The sequence below is a fragment of the Melospiza melodia genome, chromosome 9 (genome assembly GCF_035770615.1).
Source record: "Melospiza melodia melodia isolate bMelMel2 chromosome 9, bMelMel2.pri, whole genome shotgun sequence".
Lineage (NCBI taxonomy): Eukaryota > Metazoa > Chordata > Aves > Passeriformes > Passerellidae > Melospiza > Melospiza melodia.
The window spans coordinates 26,872,368-26,897,850 of record NC_086202.1 but is presented as its reverse complement, the minus strand read 5'-3'; the positions used below and the strand labels follow the sequence as shown (position 1 = coordinate 26,897,850).

Genomic DNA, 25,483 nt, shown 5'->3' with positions numbered 1-25,483 from the left:
CTCACAAAGGCTTTCCAGTAACAGTTCACACCATCTATTTTTAATACCAGCTGCAGTGAAGATAATAGCTTGCATCAGGGTCGTTTGAACAGTGGCTGGAAGGCCTAAACTCTGTGATACTTAGGCTGCAGTCTCTGCTAGAAGAGCTTTTTCACACACTGTGCCTAATTCTCTGTTGCAATTAAACTTCACTTTACAACAGTAACGGGCCTTCAGCTGGGAATACAGCAATTCATGTCTTTGCACAGTGGAATGTAAAGCCAGATTTTGTGAATGAGAATCCATTCATGTGTACTTGAGCTAAACACAACTGAAAAGAAAGCAGGCAACTCTTGAAACAGAAGGGTATTTTCTGTTTTCTACCTAAGGTATTGTAGAGGATTTTTTTGTTTTGGTTTGGTTTTTAACTAAAGAGCAGAAAAGGATGATGTCCGGGTTTATCCCAATGTTTTGTTTATTTTTAGAAGTCGACCAACAAACAACCATGACCTTAATTCTACAAGACAGAAGTGCATACAAGCACATTGTTGAATATCAGAATCTATTTGAGTTCTGACAATTTCAGCAGAACTGTACACATGCATAGTCTTTAAAAGCAGACTACAAAAAAACTAACTCACCAATATGGTGAAAAAAAACCTGTATATTTAAGACAGATTGAACTCCACCTTTTAACTTCTTTGTCTTCATACAGAGATAGTGTGGGAATAGCATTACAATTCAGACATAAATTGGTCAAAGGCAAAAACCAGGTACCAGCACTTTTAAGTGAGCATCAGTTTTATACTGTCATTAAAGTGAAGCTGCAATCAGATGGAACAAGCTGCAAACTGGGCATGTGCAGACTCTGCCCTCTCCTGTATTTAAATGGAAGCCGCTGCTGCTGCCCTTTGCCGAGCTGATGATGGACTGAAGCAATCTGAAGCTCCAGTGAGGAACTCTGCACTGGATCTCACACCATTCCAAAGAATCCAATAATCTGCTTCGCACACACAAAGGTAAAGTGGCTGACTTAAACTCAGAGAACAGCTCTTCTTTCTTGGTTTTTGCTTAGATTTTGTTCACCTGAATAACCAGCCCAATCAGAAGGGGATCTGTTTTCCCTCCGAGGACACCAAGAGCACCAGAACTGTGGAGTCCCTCAGTGCATGGAATGACTCTGAAGCCAATGCCTACACACGGATGGATCTGCTTCCTAGAGCCCCAACAGTAAGTGTTTTCTGTCACTCAAAGCTGTGGCATGTAGATCTCTGGCAAGGCTGGCATTTATAGGACTGTAAATGGACAGTTAGGGAGCATGTATATGTTTTATGCTGTAATGCAATAATGACATAACAAAACCTTTTAAAACTAATTTTTTTTCCTTTAACTATTTATTTAATGTAGAAAGGGCTGCACAAGCGGTGTTTTTCAGCACAGTTGTGTGGGCAGAAGACAGACAGGAATGTCTAATGGCAAAGTGCATCAAATACATTGCAAACTATCAAAACAAGATGTTCTTGTACGTTAAAGTGCTGTTTAGCAGTTCAAACACAATGCTCCCTTGTGTTGTTATTCAGGGCGGAAATCCCCATCATTTCTGTAATAATCTGTAAGTGCAGTGGAGTGCTTATGTAAATGTTAAAAGAGTTAGGTGCAGTTACCCAAGAAAGTTTTTTGGAAGGTTTTCTCAGGTAAGTCCTATCAAAGCTCTTTCTGAGTTTTTATATACTAAAGAGAAAGACATTTTCCTTGCAAGTGTGAAAGTGAGAATATGTTGTGATAACACTTCAGGATGGAATTTTTTGGGTTTGCTAAAAATTTTTTCCATCCCACCCCACATGGCTGAACCAAAGGAGTTCAGAAGTCCTCTTCCTGGCTTTGTCTCTTAGAATATTAGTAGGACTACAGGTTCTGTTCATGTGCTGTTTTTGCTAAAGTCTGTTTAAAATTTTATCATGAAAACACAAACCAACCTAATTTTTCAGGTTTTTAAAATCCATTTTTTAATAAAACCTGGATATCTGAAGTATATTACAGAAAAATAAATAAGGAAGTGTCCTGAGCCAAGGCAATTCAAAAACTAAATGAAATGAATAACATGTGAGAAAGGATAGCAGAACATAGGGAGGGAGAAAAGGGACTGTAGAGTGCATGGCAAAATGGAAAGGGATTCTGGGGATACAGTGATTTACACTGGAAAATTAAAAATTGATTTTTTCCATGTTCTGCTGAACAATCTCATTAGCTGTCCCTTTCCCTAGGTCAAGTGTCTGTATCACCAAAATTTTGCATTTTAACTTGACACAAAGACTGGCTTAAGAGCGTTTCAGGAGTGAAAGCAGTGTGTGCTGCTTGTGGCTGAGATTAAATCCGGAAGACAGGATACAAAATCTGCTATCCAAATTGCTCAACAGGGCAAGCATCATCTATGGAAAGCCCTGCTGTCTACTGGAAAGAGGGCTTAGCAGTTAGCGTCACCCTGCTGAAACCATAATTGAGGGGGATTACACTCCTCTCTGTGCTGCCTGTCATCACAGGGCAAGTGCCCACAGAGGCCAGCTCAGAAATCAGAGAAAGGACTTGGAAAGGAAAATAAGTGCTATCAGTTGTTTGAGGCCTCTTGTAGGTAGCCAGTACAAACACTACATGAGGAACCCCAGGAAATTACAGTGTTTCTGGTCAGATAGTTTTGCTAAATTATGTAATTTGTTGTAATGTAAAAGGCCTAACACTATCACTGGTTGTGTAAGTCATACTGTGTAAATGAGTGGCTTCCTTACCTGCACTTGTAGGAAAATTAGGAACAAAGAAACTTGTTACATTGCCAAAGTTCACTTTGGACTGCCAAAACTTGCAGTGTTTTGGAACTGGGCTCTCTTCTATTGCAACATTCTTCCTGCAAAACCAGTGCCTACAGTTTGAAGTTAGACGAATTCATAAAAGCAACCACGTAACACTCTTATTTTCTTCCCCCTTTTGTTGTCTTGTTTTACACCAAATTAGATACAATCCTTCTGCCATATTCAGGCAAGAGTAGCTGAAAAAAATGTCTGACATAGTTTTTTCTACTCCTGGCTGTAGAACTGATGTCATACAAATCAATCAATCAGAAACTGAAATATGTTCAAATGTCCAAATGACCTTATGAGGACTTTTTTCCCTGTACCTATAACTAAACCTGATCTTATACTCTTGCCATTGTGCGTCTGTGAGGAGTGGGCTATATCAGATTTTATTTACTATGAGTATTTGCTGGCATGGCCTTGCTCCTGCCATCATGACTGTTAGTTTTAGTAGGACTTCAGAAATAAACATCACCAAGTGAATGCATTTAAGTGATGTGATTTTATTTCCTCACTCTGAAAAAGAACAGATGTTTTTTCTCAGTAATAGTTGAATTCTGTTCTTGGAATATTGTCCTTTTATTACTTATACAGAAATACTTTTCTTATGCTATGGGGATGTATGTTGGACTTTCAAAAATGGTGTCTTCAACTAGAAGCTATTCAGAAGTTAACTGGTTTGGTTCATTTGGGTTTTTGATTTAATCAATTATGAAATAACTATTTAGAAAATATTCTCTTTAGGCAACTGTATGATAAATGGATTCCCAAGACAAAATAGATACAGGCATCAAATATTCCTGGGTTTAATATCTGATCTAGCCTTTCTTGTAACCTGGACAAATCACTTAGGAATCGTGGTTTTGGTTTGGATTGTAAAGGAGTTCCTTCATCCTTTCAGCTGTCCTCAGATGAGTGTCTTGGAACATTTTGACAAACTTTATAGTGAAATACAAGTTCTGCCTTATGTGCCTTAATGAATCTGCCCTATGGCTGCTTAATTTTTAATCCTCCTCTGCTTGCACCAAGCCTTAGTCTGTCTGTTCCTAAAGAAGCAAGCTGGTTCCTCAGATTGTCCCTCAAGGAAGAATTCTGCCTCCTTTGCAAGCAGCTGTGGCAGCAGGTCATAAATATAGAATAATGAGGCTCCATATTGTGCTGCAGCAAGGATTTAGACATACTTATCTATAAAACATTTACTTTTCTCCAAACTCCTAGAAAGCATCCCAAGTTTGTAAGTCTCAGGCAAGTTTACTGCAAGGCAACTGAAAATACAATTCTGTTTTGTTGGAGGTGGTAGACAAATATTTCTTTAGGGAAAACAGTGAGCATTTTAAGAAGGCAAACTTCATTAAACCTAGCTGCTTCCCTCTAGTGCTTCCACAAGGACACACTTACACCTGCCAGAAAGAAACACACTGACACAGAGCAACTCCATAGCTTGACTCTGCATCTATTGAGGCAAATGACAGAGTAGGATTTAGCAAAGGATTACAACTATATATGGAGGATTAAAATTTATGGAGGACTAAAATTTTCCTTTCCAATGGATAATAACACTGTTTTAGGATACAAACCAATTAAGACTCTTCTTAAAATTAAATTCCCACATCACTGTTTATTATGCACCTTTGGTATCTATTAAATGCCCAGCCCTAGCTAAAGGCAGGCTGGTGTTTTGTCAGGGATGCTTGTCTGAACCAGTGTGGCACTTCTCAAATTGATTCTGCAAAACTATGGTGTAGATAAATAATAAATGATATGCCTTCAGAGATTCAAAACATGAATTCTTACACAGCTCTAGTAAAAGCCCTGTTTTCATACACACCTAAACAAAGTTATAAAAACTGCTTTTAATCTTGACTAAAGGTTGAGATAGTTAGATTTGTTGAGCCTGGGGAAGAGATACTTTGAGGATACCATAGAACAGCCTTCCAGTACCTGAAGGGACTAGAAGAGATTTCAGTGGGGAAATTTTACAAGGACATAGTGGTAGAACAAGGGGGCAATGTGCTCAAACTGAAAGAGTGTAGGTTTGGATTAGATATCAGGAAGAAATTGCTTACTGTGAGGATGTGAGGCTCTGGAACACATTGCCCAGAGAAGCTGTGGATGCCCCATCCCTGGGAGTGTTCAAGGCTAGGCTGGATGGGGCTCTGAGTGACCTGGGATAGTGGAAGGTGTCCCTGCCCATGGCAGGGGTGTTGGAACTAAAGGATCTTTAAGGTCCCTTCTGACCTAAACCATTCTGTGATCCTATGAACACCCCAAGACCCTCTCCCCAGGGCTACTCCCCATCCCTTTTTCACCCAGCCTGTTTTTGTGCTTGGGATTGTCCTGACCCACACGGAGGACCTTGCACATGGCCTTGTTGAAGGTCATGAGTACTGCATGGTGTGACCTCCCAAGCCTGTCCAGGTCCCTCTCCAGGATGGGATCTCTTCCCTCCAGCATGCTGACTGCACCACACAGCTGGGTGTCATCAGCAAAGCTGCTGTGAGTGCCCTTGATCCCACTGTCCATATTGCCAACAAAATGTTAAATAGTGCAAGTCCCAGTCCAAATACCTTCATTATGAGGTGTTTATAGAAAGAAGGCTGAACAGAAAACATGCAAGGCAACAGTGCTGTGTATTATCATTGCAACTGAAGTAGCTGTTCAGAGTATTCTCAAAGGACAAGTGCTACAATATGGATTGCAACAGGAGGATTTTTATTCTCCCCTGACAACCAAGTACTTGTACTGTGTGATGATAATAGAAGACAGAATAAACAGGGCTAATGCACTGGAGAAACTAAATAGAGAAAGGCTTTGGGAATTATCTGATTTCTTGATTATCCTGCTGACCTGATTTTCTCAAGCACTATCTTTTTCTCCCTGTTCTTTCTTTTGATTCCTGCAGAAGACACAGGGCTGAACTTGATACAGGCACATCTTTTTGTCTTCTACTATGGAAGCTGTGTGTATGTATGCAACTTAGTGATGGATTTAAAGGGCTTAGGCCTGATCTAATGCCTTCTTGATCAGCTAGTACCTTTGATGTAAAAATAATAATTGTATTTCCAGTGAAAAGAGTGAAACTACTTTTTTTAAAATAACTGATTTTTATCTCTTAGCGAACAGCAGAGTTGTATCCTCTGGTAAAATTCCAAGGCATACATGAAGTCCACACTAAAATGCAAATTTATTCCTTTTGCCACACACCTTTTCCTGATCATATATGTAGTTTTATAATTTATGCCCTAGCACTGCTCCAGTATAAATATTATTCTTTTATTTTTTCTCAGACTTGACACTTGTATTGACTCTGAACTTGATTCATTAATGAATAAGTGATTTTAAAGTCTTCTATTTTCCCTTAACTAATTTTGCCTCACTTGTGATTTCTGTGTATTTATATTTATCTTTCAAATTTTTCCTTGTCCTTAGTGCCCCACAAATTTAATTCACATTAAAGCCACTTTAATCTATTCTTCGTAGCCAAAACAAGCTCCTTTAGTTGCTTCATTTCTATTACATTGATCTAGTTCTGATTAAATGGATAGCTACAGGGAAAAAAGCAAGAAAAATCTCCATTCAGAAATCTCCATTCCACTAATAATCATAATTAACTTTCTGCAGAACAGCTGTTTAAAAATGTTCTAGCCACAAGACTAAGGAGAAATAAAACCAACCCAAACCAAAGAACACCTGATCTTATTTACTTGAAAGAGTTTTATCTCAGACTCTCCCTATCCACTTTCTGTTAGTATGGGATTATTTTTGTTAGTTAGTTTACTGGCAGCATGTTGAGCACAGCAATTTCTAGCTGGGCAAAATGCCCATTGATGTTAATGATGTTATGCCAACTTCCACTTTGCTGCAGCAACCTGAACCATAAATGCTGTGATACTGTCATTCAGTTAGTGTATCAAACTTAACATTTTGCTCCAATTACAGTAACAGCCAGAACTACATTTCCTTTCTCTAAGATCAGAGTATTTGTCCAGCATTTCATTGCTGCTAATGTAGAAACCCAGGGAGTGTGCTCTGGTGGTTGAGGATTGCTGTGGGCAGATCTTCAGCACACAAAGCAATCTCATCCAAAATTCCAGGCACTCCTGGGGTTCACCTCTTGCTACTGGCACACTGGTTTTAAATCCACACTGCCTGTAATAACCTCAGCCTGATCTCACAGATGTATTCAGAAGTAATGTCCACCTCTATTGCCCAAAAATACCCATTTCCAATACTGAAATCTTCAGACTTAGCTGCTGAATTCTGCTGTGAGTTATTAACTGATTAAGACACAAATGTTTCAATCAAATGGTTTATGAAATACTTCCCAGAGAGCAAAATACCTTGATTCAGGCAGACCAAAAGCAAAACTGGTGTGGAAACCAGGTAGAAAGGATTTGTGGTTTAGTTTTTCTGATCCTTAATTTAGTTTCCAAAAGACTCTTGTTCAAGCTGCCAGGCTTTTGGTAATCAGCTCTTGAGGGCAGCTCAAACTGCACTGTTATTCAGTGGGAAAAATGAAGTGCCATACTGCTAAAGGCCTAAATGCCTATTTATCCATAGAACATTTCTACTTAGTTAGAGAAGTCTAGCCCATGATGTCAGAGGACAACTGAAATTGTACTTCACAGGTACAGAAACTTTCCTGAAATTAAATCTGTAGGAAGCTTACTTCTTGTTAAATACTGCATTACCTGATATCAGATGTAAAAAGAGACAGGTCCCTTCCTGTCTCTTTTTCTCCTTCAGATCCTTATTTTTCTTTTGGGAGAGAATATTTTGCTTTTCTTCCCCAAAATTCTAAATCGACAGTAAGTATACAACCTTTGCCCTTTGCAGTGCTGATGGCATATTTATGCCCCAAAAATATTCACCAGTAGATGGAATTTGAATTTATTCTGACTTTTTTTTGCTTGTTGCCTTTTTGCATTCTTGACCATTTTCCCTTCTAGAGAAGCACATGCCAGCTTGTTCAGAAAAGTTTGGCAATATACCTAAGACCTCTTATTTGCTCCACAGAAGATGACAGTGCAAGATGTTCCTCGTGCCTTTCCCACTGTGGATGTCCCAGATCATGCCCATTATACAATTGGAGTTGTCATCCTTATAGTGGGGATTACAGGAACTCTGGGTAATTTCCTGGTCTTCTATGCTTTCTGCAGGTAACTTTCTTTGAATGTCTTTTTAAATATTCAAATGTATGAACTTGAGCTGTATCCTGTGTGCTGCAAACACAGTCCAGGAATATTGTCAGACTTCTTGACTGGCAGTGTAAAATGCACAAGAGACAACGCTGGAGGAAGAGAGTGGCAACTTGCCATTTCCCTCTGATTTCTTCCCATTAACCACAGCCATAGCAAAATTGTTAGGAAAATTGCAAAGAGCCACCCAGATATTCCAAGCTATAGAAATGCAGCCAAAGCAGAAATGTTACAGTGAATTTTTTTCTACTGGCTAACTGTGTCTGCATTGAACTGATGTACTGGTTTGCACCTCTGTACCTCACAAATCTGTTCTATTTTAGATGTTTCTTTCCTCCTGTTTCTTATTAATCCATTTCTTTCTTCCCCCCCCCGCCCTGTTCATTAGTGGCCATGTCTCATTTTTTCACATTTTCCAACATTTGGCTTGTTTCCTTTTAACTAAAACCACATTCCAACTTTTCTGTCTGAGGGAAATTGGATCTCTGACAACAATGTCATATGCTCACCATTCCTGTTCACCCCTCATTCTGTGTCTGATTTATTACACTGGAGCACAGCATTGACATGATGTTAAAGCCAGTGCACTTCTACTATATGATTGGTCTTTAGGCACAAATGTAATAAACCAAAATAACAGCAACGAATTATAGGATCATTTGGCTGTGTTAACTTAGATCACTGGAGTGTAGATGGAAGCTGTCTTGGTCTCAAACCTGTATTTATTGCCAGTGGGCTTCAGCACATTCATTCAGAGTAGAATGGCATACTTAAGTGAGAATGGCAGTGGCCTTAAGAAGAGAAAAGGTGTTGGCATGCAGATCAGATGTGTGAGGATGAAGTACATGAGCCAGCTTAGCTCTTTGGATGGTCCCATACAGGAAATCCAGTTATGGCACTTCCACTTCAGGACACAGCTTGTCTTCATTTGAAGGTGATATGAAGACAGAAAGGGATACTGATAACAAAATAATGACTACATCAAAAATTCAGAAAACATTTAGGTGCTTACAAAGCACCCTCAGGTAATGACAAACCATAAGAGACCAGCTGCCTGAAACATAAATGTGCTCAGTGACTTTGCAGACTACAAACAAATACACACAACTGATAAGCACCTACTAATAATACCTCCTTGCTCATAAATTGACAGAAAGGGGATGGTGGTCCTAGTGATTGGTTCTGGACCAGTGCAAAAAAACATAGTTCATTCATTTATTTTTCTATTATGCCTAAGACTGAAATTGAAAAAGGAGCTAAGTAGTTACACTGAGCCCCAAAGTGAAGAGCTCTTGGTTGAGTTTTTATGTGCACCTTTTAAAGCATAGTACTTTAATATTATGAATAACAAAAGCAGGCAGAACACACTGAGGGCTGCTTATTGCTCCTTTAAAGACAGAGTCTGGGCAAGTGAAATGAGTGCCAAAGAGAAAAACTGATGTAAAGCAAAGGGCTTGACGTGGTTCATAGTGAGTTTGCTTAATCCCTGTATTAGGAAGCCACTGTTGATCTTGCCAGCAGTGGAAAATGCATGTCCCTTACTTAACACAGCCCAGATCCAGACATCCATATTGTACACCAACTCCAACTTCCTGCTAATCATGGACATGCAGGACACTGGTTAGAATATTGAAAGAACAGTGTGATTTATCCCCATCACTGAGCTGGTTATCAAAGCAATCCTGTAAAATGCACAGGAGCATAAGGGTGTAAAACTGGGCCTTGCTGCATGTGTTCCCTCGTGAGAGAAACAAGAAGCACTCTGCTTTAGCTTACCATGGAGTGTTGCTTGGGATTTGTGAGCTCACAGGAAGGAGTAACAGCATAATTAACAGTGCAGCAGTGTTTAGCAACATTTCTTCTGATCTCTGTAGGAGTAGGAGCCTTCAGACTCCAGCCAACATACTCATCATCAATCTAGCTATTAGTGACTTCCTGATGTCCATTACACAGTCTCCAGTTTTTTCACCAGCAGCCTCTACAAACACTGGATTTTTGGTGAGAAAGGTTTGTATATATTCTTTCTAAGAATTCACTGTTTGTTCTTACCCTAGTGGCAGTTCATCTATTTACCCTCAGGTACTCTTGCAATATTGAGAACATTTCCCAACATTGTTTCAGTGTTGTCACAAACATTTCTTGGAATACTTGTGTCTGTGTGTAATAAATACACTGCTATCATGAGAGGAAAATTACATTAATGAGACAGATGCAAAGGCATCACTTGGCAACATGAGGCACAGCACTAATCTTCTTGCCAGCGCTCTTCCCCAATCACCTCATGACTTAGTTACTGTCAGAGTCCTCTGACAAAGAAGCACTCCCCCTCAGCACACCAGCTTAAAAGCCCTTTTAAATAACCTGCTCTGGGACTTGCACCTGGCATGCTGAGGCAAGAAAGCCTGGAAAATCTGATTTTTCACAACAGAAGTTTTACACTTTCTGTGTAGTAAGAAAATGTGGAATGAAGGTGCTTTCATTCTTCCAATATAACTGTGGTAAGAGGTAGACTAGTCTTTGCCTCTTGAACAGGTACTGACAGAAAGGAAACTCACAGAAGTAAAATTGCTATTTTGATCTCTGATGACCAAAAGCATATTTTTATTTTACTTCCATTAAGTGCTCATTTGCATACAGGCTAAAACTAATCCAAACCACTGCTTTTAATCATTAGGTTGTTTGAACAATTAAAATCACTCATTCATGCATTCATAGTCTGAATATTTACTTCAGCTGAATTACTCATTAATGTATTCATATTTACTTCAGCTTTGCTGCCCTTGAGATATGAACAGTACCAAAGTAACTATGTCCCATTGTGAAGCAAAACAGCTGCTCTATGGGACCTGCAGTAAAACTGGAGTTAAATGAGATATTAATGGACTGCTGAAATGATCCCACTAGAAACACCAGAAATCAATGAGTGAAAATATGTTAAGTATCACTGTCTCCGGCAATTGAAGCAAACAAAATCTGTGAAGTTTATCTCCATGGATAATGTAATTAGCAAGACAGACAGCAGCTTTGAAGTAGCATTATAACTGCAGGAAAACTCAACTTTCACTGCTTTACAAATTCCAGAAGACATTAGTTCATTAGAAACACAGACTTGAACTCTCCCAGAAATAATTAGCATGGGCAAATTAATTTCACTGCTACTTCTGTCATCTTCATTGCAAGGCTGTGAGCTGTATGCCTTCTGCGGAGCTCTTTTTGGCATTACATCTATGATCACTTTGATGGTGATTGCCTTGGACAGATATTTTGTCATCACTAAACCTCTGGCTTCTGTTGGAGTGACGTCAAAGAAGAAGGCCCTAATAATCCTGGTAGGAGTCTGGCTGTACTCTTTGGCTTGGAGTCTCCCACCCTTCTTTGGATGGAGTAAGTGAATTGGAATAAAACTTTTTTGCCCTCATAGTCTTGGATTAAAGACCAGTTAAAGGTACAGAAGCGGGTTGAATGAATAGCTCACATATGTGGCTTGAGTAGACCAATTTGAAATAAAAAGAGATGAAATACATGTTGAAATTGAAGGTCTCTAATCAAAAGAAAAGAATGCAGTGGGCATTACAGTATATTATATGACAGTGGCACTTCTCCTTAAGCACATTACCTGCTCCATAAAGGACAGTAGATAAATTCATGCCCAAAATTTATTAAGAATGTGCCTGCTCGTTATCCCATGTCTACTTCCATTGAATCAAATTTAACAATATATAAATTTATTATAAGTTAAATAAATGTATTTGTGTTATTTCTGATGAGTTTTCCTCCCCAACAGTGCTAAGACAGCAGTGTCAATCTAATTCTTTTCATTCACAAAAGAGTCTGAGCATTTGTGCCAGGAGATTTTCAGTAAATCTTGACTGTGTTTTTGATGGACAAATTGCTCTTGGTGTTGCCCACATTCTCCATTCACTCATTGGTGTTGTCACTGGCTTCCAATAAGCATGGCATTTAGTAGTAAGTAAAATGCTTTTGTAAATGTGAATGTTACACATGGGAATTGGAACATTCATACAGAACCTTGATCACTGCAATTTGTGACAAAGCAAGTTTCTGTTATTCTTCCTCACTGCAATCTGCCTCACTACTATTTAGTTTATTTCCTGAGAGTCACCAGTTGCAGTCACTAAGTTAGAATGAATTCATCACTCAAAACCTCAACCTACCATTATGCTCCTTAATTCCAGAATGTGTCTGCCAACTGAGGTGAGAACATAGACATGTTTGACTAGTAAAGGATGCAACAACCAACTCAGGTACTGAGCAGAATTTCGGCAGAGTTTTGTTATTGTCATATTATTGCCATTCTGGTCCCCCTAAACATGAAGCATGCTTAAGCAGGCAAACTGCAATACTGACAGAAGCAGTCTTTAGTTGAGTGAGAAGCTGTTAGAATAACAAAATGACAATATAGCCTTACATTATAGACTTTCAATTGAAGAAAGTGGAATAATTGCTTGAAGGGTGTTATTATCTTGTAATTAGATTGTAATAGTGCCCACAGTATGAACTCTCACACTGTAATTAGATGCATTTGAGAACATCTGGTGGAATATTTTTAAGAGTGGAACAGAAAAATATCAGCATAAACAGTTAAAATGAAAAATTCAGAGTAGAAAAACATTGCTACTGCCAACTTATTTACTTAACAGTTTGAAACTATTCCTTTAAAGATAATACATTTTATTTCAAGCAAAACATTAGGTATGTTTTGAGGTGGGGTGGTTTTTTTGGTTTTTTTTGGGTTGTTTGTTTGTTTGGGGTTTTTTGTTTTGTTTTTGTTTTTTTTTTTTTTTTACTTCTCCTTAGCTTTACTTCATCACAAAATTATTTGGTCTACACACTAAATCTTTCTCTTTTGCCCAGTAAATTTCTCATATCTGCACATGCTTAGAAAAGTGATACCTAGAGCAATTGGTTTGACTCCTTAGAAAGAAAGCAATTTGATAGGAAATGGAGATATTGAAAAACAATGCAGGTCTGGTCCCAGACCCAAATAAGTATTGGAAGAGATCCATTTTACTATGATGAGTTTTAAACAATATTCAAGACTGAAGCAAAATTACTCAGTTTTCTGAAGCCTTAGACTGTTAAGCATAAATACAATAGGGAAACAAAATAAAAGAAAATATAAAAGTTCTTTACATTAAGAATTGTTTATCCTTGTAAACCCTTCTTCCCTTTCAGAGACTAGGACTAAATCCCATGTTATTCTGAGTATCTTCTCCAGCTTCTGCACTCAGAATAACATTCACTTCATGGTTTATAACTTCTCCCATCTTCCTTTCTAGGTGCATATGTTCCTGAGGGTTTGCTGACTTCCTGCTCCTGGGACTACATGACTTTCACACCATCAGTCCGTGCCTACACGATGCTGCTTTTCTGCTTTGTCTTTTTCATTCCTTTGATTGCTATCATATACAGCTATGTCTCTATCTTTGAGGCTATCAAGAAGGCCAACAAGTAAGTAGCCAACAGCCCTAAATTTTTATCCTTGTGCTTAAGTGACTGTTTGTTTTCTTAAAACAAAGAAAAAAAGAACAGAAGAAAATTTGGACTAGTTCCACACATTTATTTTGTAAGCACAACTGAAACAGAAAACCAAACAAGAATTCTGTTAATAGACAACAGGGTAAGACATGATTCTTAGAAGGGCTATTCTTGAATTGAGGCCTGAGCTTATCAGTGTATTATCTAATGACATGGGAAAGAGTACAGAAATTAACCAACCAGAATAAAAAAAAAAGGGCTCTCAGAAACACCTAATGACAGTGTATCAATAACTATTTCACAGAAAAATAGATGGAAGTGAACTATAAATTTAAATAAAAAAGGAGATTAAAGATTTAATAGCAGGACTCTGAAACAAAAAGCTAATGCTTTAAACATAAAGGGCAGCCTGCCACTCCATGTGTGATCTGTGGGTACCAGTCCCATAGATCCCATCTCATAGATCTGATCACTTAGCTCAGAAGTTCAAAGTGACAGCAAGGTAGCAAAACAGACCCAGGGAAGCAAAGATTCCTCTAAGTGTCTTCAACTCAGCATAATTCAATTGGATTGAATACCTGCTTTATGTGGAAAATCTTTTGGTAGTTTTCTGCTACTTTTTTTTCATTAAAGCACATGTGGCTTTTGCCATTGATGAGTGCAACTGAAGTGCATCACATTGGGAAGCATGGGTCAGTACTTGCATTCATGTGCAATAAAAGTGCATGAGTTTTAGCCTAAAGTAGGAGAAGGGTAGTTGTTGTCCCACTTCATGAAGCTATTTGCTCACTTCCCTACCTTTGTTTTTTGCTGTTGTATGTTTATTTTCCCTAGATCTATTCAGACATTTGGATGCAAACGTGGGAATAGAGAGTTCCAGAAACAGTATCAGAGGATGAAAAATGAGTGGAAGATGGCCAAAATTGCACTGATCGTCATCTTGTTTTTTGTCATTTCCTGGTCACCATACTCTGTTGTTGCTCTGGTAGCTTTTGCTGGGTAATTATAAATGTATCAGCAAAGCAATATTCCGTGAAAGCAAAAGATGTGAAACTGTAAAAGACAGATGAAAGTCAAAACTACTTGTCACGTTTGACCTCTGAAGCATGTCCAAAACATTCAAATATTTAGGAGTGATATTTAACCAATGGGGCACATGCTGACTGATTTTTTTCCTTAGTTTGACTTTAAGAAAATTAAAGAGAAAGAGAAAGAAAACAAGATTATTATTACTAGGAACAAACTGCCATGCTGAAGATTTCTGAATGCATTCTCTATGCTGGGATATTTGAACTATCTGAACTTTATTTAGCACCAAAATGCTAAGTAAAGCGCTCCAAAAAGATCCTCCCAGGGGCTGATTCTCTTTCCCCCCCCCTACTTCTTTAATCTACAAAAGTATATTCATTTTTTTGTGTTACAGCAAACCCCTATGTAGAACTGTTGTGCTGTTGCATACAATTCAGCATCTGCCTTAGGAGGATCAAATACCTGCTGAACTTGACTTCTGCTCCATGTCTCACACTCTCAAAAATCTGAACAAATGAACGATTCTGTAATTCTGCAGTATGTTAGAAATTAGCACTTTTGAATTTTCCTTATAAAGGTAGCTTGGGAGCAACATAGCTTCACACAGATTTTTCCATTTCTGTGCTATGTCTTTTAGGCAATCCTACTGGGATTTTTCAGGTTAATAAGCAAGCCTGGATGTCTTCTGTGAAATTTTATTGCAAGGGACTCAGATAAAATCTTTCAGCATGCTACATATGGGAGGCAGACATGGAGTCTGTGGTTATAGTCTTGGACTAAAGACAATTCATCTGACAGAGCAACAACATATGAAAAAGGAAGGAAGAACCTTAATTCCTTTAGAAAATATTTTGAATGCAGAATAGTGAGCTAGCACACAGTCATGCTCACTAATATTTTTGGTCTACAGGTTGCATTTTCTGGGAATTATTAGTTTAAACACAGGCATTATTAGCTTAAACAGAAGACTTTGCCACTATTTGTTTCTGTTAGCTGCAGTCTCCATCAACCTTACCAAAGAATTGTCTCAGCTCAGGGTCAAAATCTCCATTCCAGTAAGGTCACACTGATGTTATCCAGAATATGTGAAGGTTTATACTTCTAATCAATGTTTAAAGAATGATCAGGAGAAACCATGTTAAATATTGTACACAGAAAACATCCTTATCCTTGTCAGGGAAAAGCCTTAGGAGGTGAAATGGCATCTCAACAGGCAGCTGACAAAATGGTTCTTATACTGCAATTGGCAAACCATTTCCACCTCATCACAGAGCATATATATTCCCATAGTATGATGAGAAACTTCCTCACCAGGATGGTAAGGCCTTTTAAAAGGCTGACATTGTCCCTAGGTTAAACAACATGGGAATTACCACAATCCTGAGTTATAGTAGTGAAGTACTATCAGAGAAGCCTCAAGAAATCCAGTTAGACTGATGTTGCTCTTAACAGGCAAATGATGTAGAATTGGTTCTCTCACTGTTTTGGTACAGAACTCCTCTTTAACTCTCTTTAGAGCCCTAAAGCCTGTCTTGCCACTGTATAACTGCATAGACAATGCAGAACTCAGTAGTAAATATATGATGTGTTTGCATTACTCTAGGTATTCCCACGTCCTAACACCCTTCATGAACTCCATACCAGCTGTGATTGCCAAAGCTTCTGTCATCCATAACCCCATCATTTATGCCATCACTCATCCCAAATACAGGTAAGTTCACTCTTACAAGCTATATTTAATACAGCAAAGAAAATCTAAGAGTAAATTTGTCACTTTTAGGTCTAGTACCTGAACTCTCCTTCACCTGCTCATTTTAACTCTGTAGGACAGCCTTGCCCTCCCCAGGAACACTCCTCATGCCACAGAAATGTCAGTGGAATTTGCACTTGGAACAAACTCCTGAGCAGATGGTAGTTAGAGATGCTTATGGATACTGATCTGTATTTACCTATTGCATGATAAAAGAAACCTTTCCATCTCAAAGGAAAGCACCACAGATTTTTAACTGTCTTCATGAGAAGCAGACATAGGGCAGAGTTGCAAATAGCACTTTGTTACATTAACCAGGCCAGTGAGAGAGGCAATACAGGGAGCCAAACCACTTCTTCCCTGTTTTGTGAATCCTCCTCATGTTTCTCAAGGCTTTCAAATTTCAGGTAGTATTTCCTCTGACAGCTAAAATGAAGGGTTACTGCCACTCCAAGTTCAGATGCAGGCAGTGAGATTTGACAGATGGCAGCAATGCCACAGACAGGCTGTTGTTTCGCCACCTACAAAGACCTACTGAGGAACTCAACAGAGAAGAGGTGGGCAGGAACATCTTTGTGGGGAAGGAACAGGAAAGCTAGGCCAGAGTTTTCCAACACTTCATATGAGCAAAGTAATACAGTAATATAAATGCACATTCTGTACAACTCTACAGATAGCCAGCAAACAGATGTGTAAGAGGAGCTAGAATAGCTGCTTAGGGGAAGATTAAAATAATTCATTATGTAGTACTTCAGCGAGGTTCAGTTTAAAGGGACACAATTTTATTTTTGCCCTGATTAAGCTGAAAGCAGATAAAACCTTGTTTTAATAGCTCCCTTCAGTTCCAAAGTTATATTTTAATGCCCTTATCCCTGCCAAGCAATAAATTTGAGTTCTGCAAACACTGTGAATAAGTGATCTTGCAGGGTGATTCTATATGAGCTATCTGATATCTGGAAAACTCTTTTTGTACCCAGTAATTTTCCAGTCCATGCAGCATTAGTTCATCTCTCTGAATAAATGCATTGTTTATGATGATTGAATTTTTGTGCTGACAGAAAAAAAAAAATCTGACTGGTTCTACCTCTTATCCATTAGAAGAGCCATTGCAACATATGTTCCTTGCCTTGGACCCCTACTGAGAGTTTCTCCTAAAGACTCACGGTCCTCCAGCAGTTACCACTCCTCCAGACGAGCGACCGTAACCAGCCAATCTTCTGAGACAAGTGGGCTGCAGAAAGGAAAAAGGAGACTGTCTTCTCTCTCTGACAGTGAATCAGTAAGGGAGACACTTCCCATACACCTCCCATACACCCATTTCTAATTGCAAAGCAATTCATCTTCATATAGAGTCCTTCCAAGTGGTAGATTCTTTCAATGAAATGAATTATGGTGCTTGTTATAAAAACTCCAGAGAAAGTGGAGGGACAAAGCAAAATCAAAGATAGAAGGCTAAGTATAAAAGCAGAATGTAGATAATTTTCTTCTTGATGGTTGGTGACACTGCAGGAAGAGTGGAAAGATGGAACAACAGGAATTTTAGAAAGTAAGGTGTTACTGATAGGTAAGGCTTTATAAAGCCTTACCTATAAGTAACAATAAAGGCAGTATAGAGCTCAGTTGAAAGTCTGATCATACTTTTAAGTTGTGCTTGTCTCACCACAGATCTGCAGTCTGGATGAAGAAAAAAGAAACTGCTGGTCACAAAATAGTTCTCTAGTGAAAGCAAGGTTGTAATGAAATAGATAATGCTTTCTGAAAATGAGATGTATTTGGAAACATATTAATCATCAGATTTAGACAAATCAGTAAATCCATTACAGAATCTTTCTCACAGAAGACCTCAACGGCTTGCTGCTGCCAATCTAAGTGGAAACAAATGTTTTACACAGCAGCTGAAAACAGGGCAAGTACTTGGCATCCAGGCTCCCCTCTGTAACTCAAAGTTATATTGCTAACTAAATAGGCATATCAGTTTGTTCATTGCAGTAATTTCAAACTAAACTTGCAAATAACTGAAAAGAAAAAAATTTCTTGGCAGTTCTTTTTCACAGTCAGGATAATAATTGTATCTAGTCCAGCCAAGCGCTGAATTCTGACAGTTGTTTTTAACAGTGACATTTCAATTCCTTTGCCCTCTCTGTTCTTTTGACTTCTCAGTCCAATCAAAATGAAATACTTCTGGCTGGTAGCCTCCAGTCAGGTGGATGGTTTTAAAAGTGGCTAATAGAAAAGGAACATCTTTATATTGCATCGCTTACACTGCAAATCTTGATTGTTAAAAAAACAACAGACTCCCTCAGTAACATGGCTTTGTTTTCCCATTAATTGGAACAAAGTTTATAAACCCAGGACTCCTTACTGAAAAAAATATTTATAAAGCACTGATTCTGCAGTCCTGAGACATCTCCTTCTATTTGCTTCTGCTTCTACTCAAGCCACTTTGGAAACTTTGGCCCTAATTCCTCCAAACACCTGTGCTTCCTAAGTGGCCAGTACTGTGGCAACACTGTCTCCTTGGAGCTACAAGATGCATCAGAGAAGTTTCAACAATAGATTGTAACAAAACACTATTTTCTTTCAAATTTTGCAGTGCACCCTGTGGAAGAAAAAAAAAGTAAGCTGAATTTTAGATGCAAAAGAGTTGATAGTTTTATTTGTACTTCTTATAAGCAGACTTTTATGAAATTATATATGGCAGAATTTTTGTGAAATGTCTTTTATACAATGCCTGTCTCTTTTATGATTTCTCTCTAGGTTTGTCTGGGGCAAACTGGATGAAAGTCTAAAGGACCTAGAGTAAATGTTTTTGCTGTATTAATTTTAGGGCTGTACTGAAACAGAAACTGATACTCCCAGTATGTTCTCCAGACTTGCCAGAAGACAAATTTCCTACGAAACAGATAAAGACACAACTCAGAATAGTGACATAAGAGCCAAACTGACAAGCCAGGATTCTGGGAATTGTGGGAAGGTAATAGACTGTGTAATACCTAAATTCTCTAACAACTGACAAGTTAAAAAATCTGCACATTTTACCATAATTAATCATGAAGGTTCCTGCCAAAAAGATGCGGATAACCTATGAGTTAACACAATGAATAATGACTTACAGGCTGTAAAAGGTCATCAGCTTTTTATTCCCACCCTGGTTCATTATTCAGCTGTCTTCATTGCATTTCTGCTGCTGTTTTAGAGAACTTAAAATCTGAATGGAGAGTTGTCTTGTGTTTGGTTTTAAGTGTGTATTTAGTAATATTTGTCTTTTGCTGTCCAAATTACTTGATTGATCTTGGTTGTCCCACCATTTGTTAGCAAATGAACAAATATGGTAAGATGTAAAAAACAAGGCTATCTTTAATATATCACTGCTTTTCAGTCAGTCCTTTGCTGTCTTCTTTTTTTCCACTATGCGTTTTGCATATGTCTTACATTGTGACATACCTTTATGCCATTTACATCTGTTTTATCTGTGTTCATTTTTCAGACAGCTGTAGATGCTGATGACATATTGATGGTGGAACTGAATGCCACAGAGTACATGACTACACCTACTGTAAGAACTGCTATTTTAATATTTGGCAACAAAAACTAATGACAATCCCAGTCCCTGAGCACAAATTAGGTTGTTTTTGAGATGCAAAAATTACACAACATTCCCAGAACAACACAGAAAACATGACCACAAAGGGTAGACCACTGCTGAAACTGAGCAGAAGTTGAACATAGGTATTACAGGATTCTTCTGAAGTTCAGCTTCTTCAAGGAATCCGAATATTTTCTTGAATTTAGTAAGTCCTATAATGAGATCTGTGATTTCCTTCATGGAAGCATTAACTCTGTGCCATCTTTATGTTAATGGTGTATATGCTAAGCTGAGACAGCCATTCTGATGGCTCATACCTCTGAGACAGCCTTAGTCCTGTGGCAAGAACTGCTGTACAAAGTGATGTAGTTAACTATTTAATGTTCTCTGTTTTGGGTTGCAGCAAACATCTAAAACATGCAGCTTGGAGGAAATCAAGGTCAGTTTTTGAAATATGCCATGTCACCAATTCAGTAGGATGTTGTTTGTTGTATTAGTGTCTGTTTCTTCTTCATCTAACACAGCTACAGCATATGGGTAAAAATATCTGACATCTCTCACAAGTGAATCAACTTGCCTTAATTCTCAGCAGACCTGGAAATGATGCTGCTTACTGTAAAAAAAATGCTAGTTAATCTTTCCCTCAATTTTTAACTCATTAGGTAGTTTGCTTCCCCCTTCAAATTATCCATGCTGTTAACACTATATTTTACATTACCTCTTGCCCAATGACCCTAAGTAGCTCCTCTTTATAGAGAGACTCTTCACCTGATTGAATTCATAGGCTGTCTGAGCATATTCACAGTCTTTCTGTTCATAGTTGAATGTGCTGTCATTAGCCTGGTCCTTCTTCAAAGTAGACGAGCATTAAGTAGCAAATGCAAAGTCTTTAATCCTTTAGTACACTACCTTGTTTAACAGGTGGGGGTTTTTTTCATAAGTTATTCATGAAATATTAAAATAATGTTCAGATCTACTTTTCCCTCCATCATTTAAGTTTGATTTTCAGTCAGCCATGGGGAGTAGCAAAGTGCTAAATATATGTCATTTTAAATAGATGATTCAATGGGATCTCTTTGTAGATGCTTGTGTTGTCCATTTCTTGTAAATCTTTGCATCCTTTAGAAAAGAGAGAGCCTGAACAGTATTGGACAAAGAAAAGGAGAGTCTCACCAGGGACCATCTTCAGTCAAGATACCCAGTATTACAATAACATGCAGCAGTGTCCAAGGAGCAGAGCTGCCTTCTACATACAACTCTGGTTTCCTGCACCCTAAATCCAGCAGTCACAAGCAGAACAAGAAGTCCAGCAGTTAAGTGACTGGTGCAAGAATATCACCTTAGCCAACAGCTCTGGAACAGCTGTGGACAGGCTGAATCCAGAATACCTTCCTAGATTGGTCTGAAATGCTCCTACAAAGACACAGCACAAGACAAGCAAGGATAAAAATATGAGGAGTGATCTTTCCAGCATCAGAACTCTCTCCAGTGCATCAGATCTTGATCTGAGTCACAATGTAATTTTAATATTTCTTTTTTATGCGGCTCACGAAAAAAATTTTTCATTTGGATTTTACTCTGCTCACATACGTTCCCACCACTGCACAGACCTTACCTAGAAACCTCCTAGGATTAACCTGAGAGGGAAGTATAATATTCAAAACTGGCTTTGTTCACTTGGTGTATTAACTTCAAAGCTATTACAGAGCTAAAGCTGAGAAATTTGGGGGGAAATGTACATTACTTCCTGATGATGGTTTCTTCATTATTGTGAAGTTTCTCAACCAAATGTAAACTTAATTACACAGTCAGTGCCCCCTTCTCTCATTAATGACACATTTTCCCACATTTTCTTCTACAATCCAATGAAAAGCAATGCACTTTAGCAGTAATTTAAAGTCTCATGTCTTTATTTTAATTGTGAGACAGGGAAAGAGAAAGGAGTAACAACTTGAGGAAAAGACTGTGGTCCTTTCCATAATTAGCTTCTTTTCCAACAGTGGCTTAAGAGATTATTTTAACCCATTCTCAGCTAACTTCCACAAAGCTATAGGAGATTATTATGAAATTCCTTCTGACTTTCCTTTAGCAGGTTTCATGAAAAGAATCCAGAATACAAAGCAATGTTTGTACTGAAATGTCTTATGGGTAAGTCAATACATCTGCTTTTTGATACTTCAAAGTTGTTTACTCTTTGATGTGCTTTTCTAAAGTAAATATAGGGAGGAGAAGGTTTAGTTCCCCAAAAATAGTTGTTCTAGAGATGTATGAAATCCACATCATTCCCACTTTGGCATTTTCATTTCTCCTTCTCTAAACAGCAGCATTTGTATAGCTGAGGGTTTTCTTCTGCAGTGACTAAATCCACAAGATTGTACTTCTTTCTTCTGAAAGGAAAGGGAAAAATTTCTATCACTAGTGACTTTCTGCTTTTCCCTAGTGTCTCTCCTAGTGCATAAGAAGAAGTGAACAAAATTCATTTGCAATTCAAAGCACTCGGTCCAAAGTGGGGCTGAGCCAGAAAGAACAGGGCACAAAGCACTATTGAAACAGTTCTGCCCCATAGGCCCTCCAGCAGTTTTTCATTTGGTTGCAATAATGGAGGGAACCCAGCAAGGCATTTTTTGTCCTAAGTAAATCAATTCTTTCCTATATCACATCAGAAAAAGCCATAAAATCAATAAAAATGTAATTAACTTATTATTTTGAGGGGAAAAATCAGTGGGTTCCAGAAGGTCTAGAGCATTGTTTTGAAGTAAACCACTGGAAACTTAGGTCAAACTGTGGTTTATTAAAAGGAAGGTTATTAAAACTAAAAATGAATGTGATATGACTTCTGCAGCAGACAAAATGTTAATCATGAAAAAAAGTGAGGCATTCAGGCTGGTAATAAACTGCCAAAAGAAACACACTGTTCAAAATCCACAGTGTTTTTATGTAAATGAAATCATAGTCATCAGAGATGGAAAGGAGCTGTTACAGTCTCTCCCTTCACCTACCACAACAGGATATTGTCACCAAGCAGAGGACAATATTAAACTGATAATATATACAGCTAGCAATAAGAGAAAGAAGACAGAAAACATCTTCAAACAGGAAACATGTTCAAAGATATTCCTCAGGTCTAAGGGGTTCTATTACAACTTATTGCTGAGGCTTTTAAAAAATATTTAAAAGCACGAAACATGTAATTCTTTCTTTGTCACAAAGGCCATTGACACTACTGAAAGATGGGAAGAAACAATAGCAAATGCTGCCTGTTTCATATGGGTCACAAAAGACTGAATCTGTCAATAAAGTAGGTCTAACTCACATGTGCTGTTTGATGTGTTAACAAGGAGTGTATGATACATGTCACTAATAGCTACATCCTTTGCTGCAGTCATGACTTTGTTCCAAGCAGTACTCTTCAAGACTGCATTCTTCTGCATTCCCTTCCACTTTTAGAGGGTATAAAAAGAATACTTCCATGGCTAGAAGAGCTTTACGAATCCCCAGCATGTTGTTCTCTGTATCCTTCAACTCCAACATGTATTAGAGATTAGTTTGTATCTATAAAAAGAACTACAGCTGTTCACGCTCATCTACTTACAAGAGACTTGTAAAGCATATATTAATTAGGGAGAAATTGTTTGTGAGCACTTCAAAACCCTTGTGTGTACTCTCTGTGTAGCTAACAGCTTTGCCTTCCTTCACCTCTGCTGTGTCTATAAAAATCATCCAGGGGAAAGCCTACAAAATTCATCTCATCTGAATATCTCTACAAGTGGTTCCACACTGTAACCCCTGCGGCATTTGGAATAAATCATTATTAGTTCATATTTCATCTCATCCCAGCAGATTTATTTGTGTCCTGTATCCTCCACTTGGCAGCCATTCTCTTGGTTTTGCTGTCTCTTTACACCCTTCAACACAGATGACTGATTGGATTAAAATAATTTAGGACTGAGATGATTCACGTTTCACTTAAAGTCAACTGTACAGGCTGTTCTGCAGAGACCGCCTGTAGTTTACCATGCACTTGGACATGTTCCAGTGACTTGGAGTGTGACAGGACTAGGGCAAATCTGAGACACTTCCCTGTGGCCTTTTGTACTCCAGCAGCTGTTCACAGAGCAGGCTGCTGGCAAAAGCAATGGCAAGTGGTGCTGGGAGCTAACACACAGGCTCTGCCCCTTCATGGGGGCACAGACTCAGGCTTGGGTCACCAGAGAAACTGTTTGGTCTGATCATTCAAGCAGTTCTGCAAAACGGCTGAGCCATGGGTCACTACTGCTGGACCTGTGAAGGATGTGCCAAGAGCCACTGTAAGGAGTGGCTGCTGCAAGCCAAGACTGAAGGACTGCATAGGGCAGCAGCCACACATTGCCAATCTTTCCAATTTTCACATACAACCAGGGTCTTACTCCCCATGCTTTCCAGCTTATGATCACATTCCGTGCTTTTGGAAACCTTTTTACACCCACCACTGAACTAAAAAGTGTCATCATAGAATATGATATTGAGCATTGACATTTCACACATTCTCAAGTAAGACAGGATAGCAAACAGTATTTTCCTTGAAGTCACGTGCAAAACCCACAGCAAGCTTCACATTCAGAAGTAAACAAAGACACCTCCAATGCTTTTTTGGGTGCTTCTAGAGCTTTAGGGTCTAACATGAGTAAGTCACCATTCCCACTTGTGCCCATTTTCCTCAGGGTTCTTGGTGCCATTTTTTCCTCAGGCCATCCCAAAAATTGCCACCATGTCCCTTCATCCTCTGATCCCTCAGTGAAAGGCACTGCTGTCCCAGTAACTCTGACAGGGCACCCATCTGTCTCTGCTGCTGAAAACACTGCTGAAAGAGAGTCCTTACCTGCAATGCAGTGTTAGTATCACACAATGGTATTTCAGGGGCTGGTAACAAGTATCTCTGTTCAAACACCTGTGTTTGTAGCCTTGGAGTTGCTAATGTCATAGGAATGTTATAAAGAGATTTATATAAAAGCACTCTTAAAACAAGTAAATAAATTCTTATTAGTGTCATTCTGAGCAACTTTAGACATGAGCCACAATCCTGTACACTAAATGATTACTGTGCCTCCTTTACCCCCTCAAATTTATAACCTAAATGCTCATTTTCAAACTTATGCAAACTTGACAAGAGTTGTCAAGATTTACAAGCTGTCTTGTTTACTTCCCTTCTAAGGAGAACAGACTGAGCATATCATCAACATAAGCTTAATAAAGGCAGAAAAGTTTCTCCACAGCAAATCCAGCTTAACAGTTCGATAAAAACCAATTATAAAATTTTATTTGTGTTTTGTAGGAAAACACTTTTTTTAGTTACAGCAGTTCTGGAAGCTCTGCTGGACACATAGCACTGGAATTCTGTATACCCAGCTTGTAGAGCAAAGAAAATGCTGCAAGAGTCACATCAGTATAGGAAAAAGAGCCACTTTCATTTGGCTTACTGCAATCCATAGTCAGTCATAATCCATCAGATCTATGACTCAGAAGCACATCAAAATTGGCCTAAGTAGGTCTTCTGATGGTGACTGTAACTTGGAGGATAGGTAGAATGTGTAACTTTGTCAGGCTTGAATCAAGCCTC

At 38.5% G+C, this 25,483-nt stretch overlaps 2 protein-coding genes across 2 annotated transcripts in view; one reads left to right on the top strand and one right to left on the bottom strand.

Annotated features, from left to right (window-relative positions):
* The window catches only part of WAPL (WAPL cohesin release factor), a 133,991-nt gene that overhangs the window by 99,473 nt on the left and 9,035 nt on the right, over window positions 1-25,483 (bottom strand). The window lies entirely within an intron of this gene.
* On the top strand, window positions 914-23,739 carry OPN4 (opsin 4). Its single transcript, XM_063163993.1, is given in 13 exon segments — window positions 914-1,209; window positions 7,842-7,984; window positions 9,898-9,980; window positions 9,983-10,030; window positions 11,204-11,407; window positions 13,324-13,495; window positions 14,357-14,521; window positions 16,155-16,262; window positions 17,400-17,580; window positions 19,129-19,275; window positions 19,789-19,857; window positions 20,291-20,326; window positions 21,013-23,739. Coding segments are annotated over 13 exon segments (1,575 nt in total). The 5' UTR covers window positions 914-1,182; the 3' UTR covers window positions 21,205-23,739.